This window comes from Salvelinus sp. IW2-2015, linkage group LG25 (assembly GCF_002910315.2).
Source record: "Salvelinus sp. IW2-2015 linkage group LG25, ASM291031v2, whole genome shotgun sequence".
Lineage (NCBI taxonomy): Eukaryota > Metazoa > Chordata > Actinopteri > Salmoniformes > Salmonidae > Salvelinus > Salvelinus sp. IW2-2015.
In genome coordinates this window covers 6093388-6105470 of record NC_036865.1, presented here as the reverse complement: position 1 = coordinate 6105470, position 12083 = coordinate 6093388, and the positions used below count along the sequence as shown (strand labels likewise).

At 41.0% G+C, this 12083-nt stretch overlaps 2 protein-coding genes across 11 annotated transcripts in view; one reads left to right on the top strand and one right to left on the bottom strand.

Moving 5' to 3' along the window:
• The window catches only part of LOC111951796 (cytoplasmic polyadenylation element-binding protein 3-like), a 71536-nt gene extending 64610 nt beyond the window's left edge, over nucleotides 1–6926 (bottom strand). For 4 of the 5 annotated variants that reach the window (XM_023970010.3, XM_023970011.3, XM_023970013.3 and 1 more), the window contains exons 1-2: nucleotides 6778–6926; nucleotides 2656–3503 (exon numbers count right to left, since the gene is read on the bottom strand). In XM_023970010.3, coding sequence (XP_023825778.1) covers nucleotides 2656–3503; nucleotides 6778–6817 — 888 coding nt within the window. In that variant the 5' untranslated portion in view covers nucleotides 6818–6926. Of the gene's footprint in view, nucleotides 1–2655; nucleotides 3504–5072; nucleotides 5274–6777 lie in introns of those variants that run through there. The other variant, XM_023970012.3, reaches the window with a different exon arrangement.
• marchf5 (membrane-associated ring finger (C3HC4) 5) overlaps nucleotides 5449–12083 on the top strand; it is a 47951-nt gene continuing 41316 nt past the window's right edge. For 2 of the 6 annotated variants that reach the window (XM_023970017.2, XM_023970015.2), the window contains exon 1: nucleotides 5449–5585. In XM_023970017.2, the coding sequence (XP_023825785.1) occupies nucleotides 5518–5585 (68 nt within the window). In that variant the 5' untranslated portion in view covers nucleotides 5449–5517. Of the gene's footprint in view, nucleotides 5586–7013; nucleotides 7408–8755; nucleotides 8777–12083 lie in introns of those variants that run through there. The other 4 variants (XM_023970021.2, XM_023970020.2, XM_023970018.1 and 1 more) reach the window with 3 other exon arrangements.

The following is a 12083-nucleotide window of genomic DNA, read 5'->3' as shown; positions in this document are numbered from 1 at the left end:
ATGTTGACGGCACATGTTTCCTTGCAGGTAACCATATTTCACAGGGAAAGAATAATGATTCCAAGCACCACCCTCCTTTTGAAGCTTCCAGTCTGTTATTCYAACTCAATCAGCATGACAGACTGATCTCCAGCCTTGTCCTCGTCAACACTCACACCTGTGTTAACGAGAGAATCACTGACATGATGTCAGCTGGTCCTATTGTGGCAGGGCTGAAATGCAGTGGAAATGTTTTTTGGGGATTCAGTTCATTTGCATGGCAAAGAGGGACTTTTAGCAATTAACTGCAATTCATCTGATCACTCTTCATAACATTCTGGGGTATATGCAAATTGCCATCATACAAACTGAGGCAGCAGAATTTGTGAAAATTTATATTTGTGTCATTCTCAAAACTTRGACCACAACTGTAGTTAATTGACAGAGTGACAAGACGGAAGCCTGTACAGAATACAACATTTCCAAAATATGCATCCTGTTTGCAATAAGGCACTAAAATGTGGCAAAGAAATTAACTTCATGTCAACATTGAATGTCCCTGAGTGGCCTAGTTACAGTTCTGACATAAATCTACTTGAAAATCTATGGCAAGACTTGGAAATTACTGTTTAGCAATGATCAACAACCAAACTGACAGAGCTTGAGGAATTTTGGGGAAAAAAGGTGCAAATATTGTACAATCCAGATGTGCTAAGCTCTTAGAGACTTACCCAGAAAGACTCACAGCTGTAATCACTGCCAAAGGTGATTATAACATTTACATTGGAGTCATTTAGCAGACACTAGTATACAGAGCGACTTACAGGAGCAATTAGAGTCAAGTGCCCTGCTCAAGGGCACTGACCGATTGTTTTCAACTAGTCGGCTCAGGTATTCGAACCAGGGACCTTTCGGTTACTGGCCCAATGCTCCTAAATGCTTGGCTATCMGCCGTATCTGACTGAGGGGATWGAATATTTATCTAATCAAAATATATTAGGGTTTTATTTTTCWAAAATTTTCGAAAAATGTTAAAATAGTTCTTCCACTTGTACATTCGAGTATTTTGAGTAGTTTGCTGACAATGAATGACAATTAAATCCATTCTAATCCCACTTTGTAACAACAAAATTTGGAAAAAGTGAAAGGGTGTGAATAGTTTCTTAAGTCGCTGTATCTTCATTAAACAATGCCTATGTATCTGCTTTTGGAAAAGGAGATGTCTCAGGCCCAGTGGTAGCCTAAATAGAAATGGGCAGATAGGATGGCATTTCATTGGTGTGTCTGACGTAGCTGTAGACATCAGAGAAGGCTGCGCTGAGACAGCACCTATCACTGACTAAAAGCACACATAACTCCTAGGTTATCTCCACTGCAGTCCTGGCAAACTAGGCATGGAAAACGTGACTTACATTGGCAGCATTCTCGTACTCTCCTTTAAAATTAGTGTAAAAGTATTTAGTTAAGGACTCAGAAAGGGACATTTTCTTTCCCTTTAGGCTTATATAAAAAGGCATACAAAGTTAAAAAAATACAAAAAATACTACAAAAAAATAAAAGATCTATAGAATCACAGTTTACTGAACCGGCACTGTTCATTACTTGGTTGTCAAGTGACTGTAGCCTACTGCATTCTTTTATTTCTGTCTATAGCTTTTTAAAATAAGTAGGCCTGAATAAACTGAACTACTTGACGTCATGTGATACTGTCTACGGCACATCAGGCTATAGTGACAAAGTCAAAAGTTTGCACAGTAAAACAAGAGGGGGGGGGGGGGGGGGAACTGATAAAGGTGTCGCAACAATGTTTCATACGTCACTGTTACAATGCAATTATGACTAACAACGTATCGCGAAGCGGATACTTACATAATCATTTGGTTACAAAGTATAATCATATGAGAGCAGTGTATCGAAGCCCTACCACCCACTAGACTAAATGTAGCCCTTTAAGAGCTATTATTAAAGATATCATTTTCTTCAATAATCGCGATGATTTTCACTACCAAAGGGTGGGAAGTGAACTCCAGAGCCATTTCTCAATGGAGTCAGTCTCCCGACCATAGAAATATAATTAATAGAACGGGCTAGGAAGCTCTAATCCTGGCTATTTGACTAATAAACTCATGGGTACACTTGCAATGGCTGCCTGGTATTGTGATGCAATAATTTCCATGGTAACAGAATGTTCATTCAAATGATTCTAAATGTATTTTTCTTTAACGTCAGTTGAGTTGCTTCAACAAATCACAGCACAAATGATTGATGGGCACACTTCCTGCTTTGCTCCAATGAGTACACACAAAATGGCTGTCAGTCAACCCTTATGCCATCACTGACTTGAATGAGGAGGGCCGTTCTATTCATTCTATTTCTGTGCTGACACCGATGGAAAATAGGAAATTATGCATAGAAACCTTACTATAAGGTTATAATAGCCTAATCACATACTAAACAATCAATTATGACACTTCTTTAACATTTTTTTAAATGCAACCTATTAGCATACATAGGCTACTTCTACACAGTTTCAGATGGTATCTCATGATGTGGACAAGTCATCATCATCATATTCTAACACGTGTGCCCCTTGCATTTAATTTTCACACCAATATTGTATATTATGAGAATGTTTCAAATAGGATAAAGGTTTCCTTATTATTAGGCCAAACATACCTGAAAAGGCAGCATATTGTTGCTGTTGTCCATCCTTAAGGCGTTGTCCTCCATCCAAGATTTCTGGGTGAGGGGACCAGCTCTCGGGAATTTTGGGGGTGCTATAACATTGCTAGAATAGGGCTTTTTCATCGGGGAGATGGGGTTCATGGAAGAAGGCACCCCTACACCGACCCCCACACCAACCCCGACTCCCACAGCTCTTCGCGGGTCCCTGCCTGCCTGGAGACCGCTCCATGGATTGGAGGCTGTGCTCCAAGTGGCATTTTGGTGATTATTCCAACCCGAAGATGAGGCAGGTGAAGAAGCCTTGCTATTCATGACAGACGGGTGACTGTAAGCGTTTCTCTGTGGAAAAGGACCGTGGTTGGGGCTAACAGGGGATCTCCTTTGCTGCGCTGGCTGGTGCTGGGCTTGCTGCTGTGGATGCTGAGACTGTGCCAAGCCAAGCTGAGGTGAGAAATTGCCTCCAAATACCGGATTTATGTGGTGGGGGAAGTTCTGGAAAAGCATTGTTCCGTTCACCGAAGGTATTCCTTGATTAAAATTGTCGTCCACGGTGTTCGTAGTTCCAGTAGACCAAGTGCTACCAAATGAGGGGGCCAGGGTGCCACCGGTTTCCTGCAGCTGATGAAAACTCAAGCCTGGCAGGATCGGAGACTCCATCGGCACTTTCTCTTTGTTGAGCGCTGAAGATGCTTGGTTGCTCACACTCGACGGGCTCTCATCTAATGTAGGGGGATCCGAGGGGGTCGGGGTGGAGGGAGGGTCTACTGCTGGATCTTGCTGCTGATGAGGTTGGGCTTTGTTTTTGTCCATCAGTAAATCATCCTGCATGGTTTGCTGAGCTGAAACGGGAAAAAACAGATGTATTTACCATTGAGAATGTCATAGACTAGGCTCTCTGTGCTGTTGTGATATTTTAGAGAGAGCTCCGTGGGGAATTTTTCTGCTGCTGGAGGCGAATTAGTGATCACCCATTTAGAAAACAAATCGAATACTGCTGGTGTATTACAATAAAGTGCACTTCAGCAAGAGAATAAATAGTTTCACCCTTTCTGACGCCAGCGATCCACTCAGGTGTGTGCGGGAGATACACCTGGAGGACACCGATATTCACCATGTCTTGTTTTCCTTTACCCAGAAACTCCGAACTGCAATGTGAAACTGATTCTTGTTCCTGTTTTTTTTCTCCCTAGAACCACCCCTATATTAATTTGCAAAAAATACAGCTGCTGCGTCCTTCAAGGTTAAAGAGACACACCACCTTGACCTACCTACTCCACAGCAAAATGTACTTTTTTTTTTAGGTTTCTGTGACAATGATTGCTGCAGTAGCTATAAGAGATGATGCACTTAGGCTTTTTTTGCTTGTACTTTTGTATGGCAATGGCCTAGTAGTAGCCAAGACATGAGCTACATGTTTAAGTGACTTCATAAAGCAGATTGCTACATAGGCTAATAGCTTCACCCTAAAAGCCTGAATGTTCTAGAGATTACGATAAGAGGTAGCTTCAATTACTGCATTAAACTTGGTACATTTTTCTGTCACCTTTTTTTATATGCAGATGTTCTGAGTAGAGTGCAAATGGGTGCTATAACAGAGACAACCCTATGTGCATATATATGTTCACAAAAGCCTAGAGGAGCAGTGTCGCGCTTCTTCTTTCATGCCTGCCTGCATTGATCAAAATAATAATTATATTATTTTGTTAATTTCATATTTTAAGGCTATCATAAACTCTTTCTAAAAGTTTCTTCTGGCCGGCCGTTAGCATAATTATAGACACAATTAGGCCTATCGCTGGTCATAAATGTACTCATATTAAAATCATTCTGCTTGCAAGTGCACAGTCACCTTTGAATGAGTCAGGATACTGCACGGTTTATTGTCCATTTTAATTATGAACCATTCGAGATAACTGTGGCCTAAAAAAGCCACAGTGTGGTATTTAGAAAATATTCAGAATAGGCTAAAACGAATCCCACACAGTAGCCTGTCAAATGTTGAGCACATCATTTTAATTATTAGGTTTCTAGAATATCCTATTCCCAACAGGTGTGACGTAGACTTCTCGTAGAAAGTAAAATATTGCACAGCATTTTGTACACTGCTTAATCCATGTTTTCTCCTCGATGCATAAACGCTGCATGCTCATGGTCATCAAGTAACCAAATACGGGGGCAGTTAACCAGCCTAAAAGAAAAACAATGCACCAATTTCGACAAACAAAAAAATCGTATTTTCCCTACGCGTTGGTTATACCAGACATTAGATACATTCACAAGCGGGCTATTAAAAATTCGTATCCGACCCACCTAATCTACAACTGTACAGGTAACGTTATCACCAAACAAACACCGCAACAGCATGCACACCCGTGTCGGTTTACTGTTTCACATTAAATAAAATTTACCTTTATCGTTCACCCTTTGGGACTCTGTAAATATCGCTATTTCTGTTTGCCTCGCCTGGGTTAAGATATGACAAATGAGTTACCCTTCGTGCGGAGGTAGTCAGCAGTTGCTTAAACAGCTGATCGACTGCGGCGCATGGATGAGGAGGCTTCAGGGAAATGTAGTTTATTCGTGTAACTTGTCCGGAATGCAAAGTTTGGTAAAAAACAAACAATTGTTTTGGTCAGCTTTTGTTTTGCATGTAGGCCCATGCATTTTTTGCATTAAATGAGGCTAGTATTTAAAGAGGACTTTTATTGACTATCATCATTAACCCATTCATAACCGGTAAATAGGGTTAGTGTTCCCAAGGCCATATCTCAATGTTACGGCGCTTGTTTACGAGGCGGCGGCCTGTGCTGATTAGCTATCTAGCGTGCTACAAACACCTGTGTGTAAGCGTAAATGGGGAGAAAGTGTAGTTCATTAACTTGTGGCGAACACAGCATATGGAACTGTGCAAATCTGCTACAGTAAGTGCATCTGTTTTATTTGAAAGATTATTCCTCACTGATATGAAAGATAAGGGCCATACGTTTCAAACCATTTCGCAAGCAAGCAATTGACGTTTCTAAAACCAGTAAAACACAGCGTCAGAATTGTAGTTCATAGACAGCCGTGGACGAAGCTAACTGCTAAACACCATAGAGAGGGAGGTTTTCGTGCGCTAGATGTAGCTAGCGGATAGTAATGGCTAATGTGATGCTCCATTAGCCGTTTAAGAAATAAGGCCCGAGGAGGCCATATACCACGGCTATACCTTATTGCTATTATAAACTGGTTACCAATGTAATTAGAGCAGTAAAAAAAAATGTAATGTTGTCATACGTGGTATATGGTCTGATATACCACGGGTGTCAGCCAATCAGCATTCAGGGCTCGAACCACCCAGTTTATAATACCTCCTCAATTCCTGATTTGGAATTCAACCAGTGTCTTCTAAACGTTCATGTCTAGTWGCAAGGTGTCATTTAAATTTAGAAAATGCTACATTAAAAATGAGATCAATTTTTTTTGCTCCATTATGTAATCCAGCAAATAGTATGCCACTATTGTTTATTTCAAATTTTCTCTCACTGATCGAGACAGGTGGGTGTCAAGACATGCAGCACTTTGGGGTGGACACCCACCTGTCTCAATTAATGAGAATATTTGAATGAGATAAAATGGCAGTGTACACATTGTTGGATTATTTCATGGAACAAAACATTTAACTGAGCAATTTCTAAATTCAAACAATGTCCTTGCAACTAGACATGGAAGTAGAAGACATATCTTGTCTTCCAAGTAGGAAATTGAGGAAGTATTGACAAGTTGGTAAAACATTCTGTGCTAAACCAAATGGTATATCTAATAACGCTTATCAGCCAGCTGGAATAGAGTAGTCTGACTTGGCGATATTTTAATAGCTACATTAGACGAGGCTTCTTTTCTTCACCTACCACAGACCCATGTAATTAAGGGGGAAAAAAATGTATCCCAGAACACATTTGCCCAATATCTTCCATGGCTGCTAAAACTGTTGAAACATTTTGCAGTCATTTTAACCAAGCAAATTTAGAGAATAAAGATACAACTGAGCCATGAAATGAGARGCACTCATATGCACTGCCCGAAGCTTGTGGCGTAATAACGCTACAGAACGCTATAATAAATGCAACCTACCGCAATACGAAGTATTCTGTAGCCATATGTGTATCTTCATGATGCTCGTCTTCCCAAGTAGGCTTGGTGCCTCTTAGGTAGGTCCGCCTGCACAAGTTAGAGCATTAATTAGATATTTATTTGGCAACATGAAGGAGTAAAAGTCAGGTCGGACTACATATCCCAGGCATCTTGTAACTGTGATTTCTCAGCCTCTGACGGGCTTGTTATTGTTGGTGACGTAATACGCATCAGAAGTTCCCGTGCGTTACCTCATAGAGAGAGCCAGTCATTTGAGTCAAGCGGTCGCGCCGAAGCGTCAAAAACTAGTTTTTAGCAAACTATTAAACTGAAACCGTAGATGAAGCATCGAGATGTAATGCATTAGTTATGACTGCAAAGGAACTGGATTATAGTTCAAGTTTTAGCTAGTTCATTTCGGTTAGACAAGTTAGCCGGCTAGCTAACGTTAACCTCTTCGTCTTCGTGCCAACAGAAAAAGCCTCGCCGCTTTCAACAAGGCCTAGCTAGCTAGCTACCTAACCTACATATGTAATTAATACACTCAACACGTTGAGTGTACTGTTGTTTTACATTTATTGGCCACATGTCGGAAGAGAGCGCATTGGTAATGCAACAGAATTTGGACAGGTGAGTTGAGTTTACCTTTAGCTAGCTACCTAACCAGTAGCGWAGCTAGATTGTAACGTTAGTTGGCTAGCTAGGTGGTCCTTGGATTCATGGTTAATAACTTTACAAATTCTTACCTTGTGGCAAGTATTGTAGTTCAGCTAGTCATATGTTGCACGCTATAGTCATTGTTTCATGGAGCTAGGTAACTAAAACCATGTGTTTGGATCAGTGGGCTGGACCATCATCAGATGTGAGCTGGTGGGGGGTTCACGCGAGATATATGGCCATATCATCACGCAACCTCCCTTTTTGGGCGTTGATTGACTACTCAGGGGACTGATTGGGATTTTGTAGTGTCAAGGTGGTGGAAAACAAACACAAATTAATTGCCTGTTCAAATGTAGCCTTTCATTAAGGTGTGGTGGACCTGTACTACTGCTTTGCCTTTCACACTAGTCAGGGATTGCCAGGGCCGCAGCCCAGACCTGGGTATGCTCCAGTCCTGAGTCTAATAACAAGATGCACATTTATTTTGCATGTGCAATGTGTACATTGAACATCTTACTCACCTCGGCTCACAATAAAACACAGCCTGGGAAAGAACATACCCACCCCAGAACAGAGGTAAACCAGTTAAAATCTGAAGTTTGCCATAATGGCTGGTCTACTACAATATCACTAAACCCAATGTGAAACGCTAATGGAAATGCTGTTTTAAAATAGATTGTGCTTTTACATTATAAAGTTCAATATGAACTGGGATCCCAAGGCAGCASCTACTCTTCATGGGGTCCAGCAAAATTAAGGCAGTTATATATTTAAAAAACATTACAATACATTCATAACAGATTTCACAACATATTTACTGTGTTCCCTCAGGCCCCTACTCTATACCACATATCTATAACACAAAATACATGTGTGTGTATGTTATGTGTCTGTTTGTGTTGCTTCGCAGTCCCCGCTATTCCATAAGATTTATTTGTATCTTTTTTTTTTTTCATCAAATTTTACTTCTTGCGTAAGTTACTTGATGCGGAATAGAGTACTGTGTGCCTCCCATAAACACATTTCAGGATATTGAGGTAGCTAGTAATGCTGGCCTTAACACACAAGTAAAGAGACTGTTTTAGGTCAGCATCGAACGTCCTAAAGAGGAAATGGACGATGTGGAATATATGTCCAAAATTGAGACTGAGTGGTAGGTCAGGCTATATTTTTAACTCACTCAGTGGCCAATTTATTAGGTACTACACCCATCTAGTACTGAGTTGGGCCACTCTTTGCATCCAGAACATCCTGAATTCTTTGGGGCATGGAAACATTAGGAGTGGAACTCTGTGGGGTCCTCTGCTGCAATCGCACATCGGTGACAAGGACAGATGAGGTGTGTGTTCCGAGATGCCGTTCTGCACACCACTGTTGTACTGCGCTGTTATTTGTGGCTTGCACAATTCTCATCGCACTGTTTTCTCCCACAGGACTGCCACTAACTGGATGTTTTTTTTGTTTGTCCCACTATTCTTGGTAAACCTTAAACACTGTTGTGCGTGAAAAGCCCAGGAGGACAGCCTTTTCTGGGATACTGGAACCGGCACGCCTGGCACCGACGGTCATGCCACGCCCAGTCGCTTAGGTCACACGTTTTGCCCATTCTAACGTTCAATCGAATAGAAACTGCAATGCCTGTATGCCTGCTCTATATAGCAAGCCACTGCCACGTTACTCGCTGTCTGTAGAAGCTAACCATTTTTGTGAATGGGGTGGTGTACTTAAACTGGCCACGGAGTGTAGATAGGCCTAACCGAGCAAACATTTTGATCTGGTATGTCAAGTTAACAAAACTGTTCTATACTCTGCTCTGCCTAAACAGGTGTGTTAGGCCTAGTTTTTAAACGTTTTGTCTAATAGGCCTGTGTAGGCTTGGGTCAAGTAAGTTAATTTAGCCATACTGGCCATTGTTTGTCAATGCTGTGGCTAATCATTCTCACCTCAGAGGCCATGGCAACAAGCTTGCTTGACCTTCAGAGAGAATCTGGTATTCACTATGAGTTAGTCATCATGGTGCTATGAAGATTGAAATGGACCTATCTGTAGCAGCCAGCTACTCTTCATTCCTAAAGAGGATGCTTTTCTGTCCTCTTTTTGCATCTCAAACAAACGTTWCCCAAATTGTTATTTGGGGGATGTCATTCATTCACGTCATCAAAGACAAGTAATGTTACCATGTTCTAATAACCTAGAGGTTCTGATAACCTTCAGGTTCTATGGTTTGTCGGTGTTAACGCTGTTTATCTCAGGCAATCCCCTTTTAGACCTTAGCCTATGTCCTATCCTTGTGTTACCAATGTTTTCACATTGACTGGAAAACAAACTTATTGCCAAAGTTGTTGTATTACTTTAGGCCTACAGTACATGCCAATCAATACTCCGTTGTTGTCTTTGATCAACGTTCCTTCAGTTGAAAAAAAGGGCCTATAACGTAGATTACTTTCCATAGAGGTTTTAYGCTAAACCTTGCAATCGAAGCTCATCTAAAATTTAGAGACCTGTGATGAATGCCGTGACTATGGATTGTGGTGGTGATCCAGAGGGAGTTATTGATTTGCTCCGGTTGTAGAGCAGGCCTGTTGTTTGTCTCCTGACCTTGCCAGCGTTTTATTTTCCGCTGTGGGCTGTATTTGCCAGAATGTCCCTGCTTGCATGCCATAAAGCAAATTCGTTAACTGCTTTGGGCACAACAAGTGAAGTGCACGGGTGAGTTGTTTTTCGTTAAAAAAATATATATATAATAATTAGTAGCCCTGTGCTAAAGCATGTGACATGGCACATTTCATCATTTGATCTTTTGGAATGTGAAAACATATATTTTTTTAGATGACAGGCCTAACTTTTGTGCAGTGGAAGGAAGCCTCTGCGATTGCTAAATGTGTAACAGCTCTGCATGCCGCTGCCTTGCCAGGGCTCTACACTGACATTTGTTACAAGGAGCACTTGTTCTCAAGAAGAAAAATAAATGCACACAAAGAAAAATATTTGAGAAATGAATGTTAAGAATTTCCAGCAATTACAAAATACAGGGTTTAGAAGCACCAGAATTATATATATTTTTTAAAGATTGAGCCTAACCTACATTGGGTCTAGGCTTATATGAACCCTCGCTACTTTTCAGGCTCATCTCCTGAAGAATCTCCCTTTCTATGCTACCAAGTGTTTGCGTACTACTGGTAAAGTTACCACAAATATTATGATACGTATCATCTATGGTTACTAGGTTGTTAGTTAGCTAGCTAATGCTGTGTAACATGCCTGATCAAGGTTAGCGGCTCGCAAGTCATTTTAGAACGGGCCGCGACGTTGGTTTATGCGTATAAAATGCGGTGCTGCCAATCTGCGATAGAAAGAAAAACACGTTGCACCGGTATTATGGGTCAACATTTGGACGGTTTGGGCTCGAAACAAGCTGTTTCTGGGCTCTACAGTGTGGCCGTTTTACTTGCATATGCGCCTAAATATTTTTCTGTGCCACCTGGCATTTTGTATTTAGAAATATTAAGGATTCTGGCTTTATCTAATTTTTCATTGTGCGCCTAACATGCTCTTTGTAAAAAATATATATATATAATAAATAAATAAATAAAAGTCAGTGTAGAGCCCTGTGTTTTCTCTGTAGTAATGGTGCAAGCATGACGGTCATGAATCTGCAGCCGGTGTATTCTCTATGGCAGTCAGAGGTGCACTGGTGCTCCCAAATTAAAATTCCATGCTAAATATTTTGGGGGCATAAGCTCAGAGCAGAGGCATTAACCCTGAGTTTGTTTGAAGAAACCGATGGCAGGAAGATGTATGTCACGTTCCCCTCGTTTTAGGCGGTTGTGTTTGTTGCTCTATCAGTGACAAACACACGGCTCCACATGTTCTTGTCTGGGCCTGACACTAGCAGCTGGTTCCCCCTGCAATGCAGTGTTTCACGAACGGAGGAGGGAGACACTCGCACACACGACCTCCATGATTCTCTACCCTTTTATTTTGGTTGGGCATTAGCCATACTACGTTATCGTTTTCCGTTTCCATCTTTTTTTTCTGTAATTATGTCATACAATTCATATCTTGTAGACACTGGACAGCAAAATGTGATTTTGATATTCTGAAGCAGGGGTTCTTTAAACTTTTTCAGCATGGGGCCCAAATGAGAAATTCTGTGTTTTCATGGGACCCAAGCTTATGAAAATATGAAACTATGCGTAAATATTGGTACATTTCATTACCCTTATGCCTAAAACAAATGCAATATTGACAAAAACAAATAACAATGAAATGAAATACCCATATAATTAGCTATTCATGTTTATTTTCTCCATTCTCTGTTTTAAAGTACAGTAACTATTTGTTTATTCTGAACTGGAATAAACTGATCAAATCACACCGGTTGAAGTTTTCAACAAGCATGTCTATTCTGGACTCAGGTTTTGACAGTGCAACATGGAGGTCATGCTCAGCGTTGAGTCTGTTTTTGTACTTTTTTTAAAAGTATGTCAGAGTTAAGAATCGTGACTCGCATAGGTATGTGGTGCCGGACTGGATCAGAACATCGACTGTTTTCTCAGTCAGGCAGGAGACCACTTCCTGCTGTAGATTACCAACCCAGAACTGTGTGTGTTTGCCTCTAAAAGCATTTTACTTCAATCAGTGTA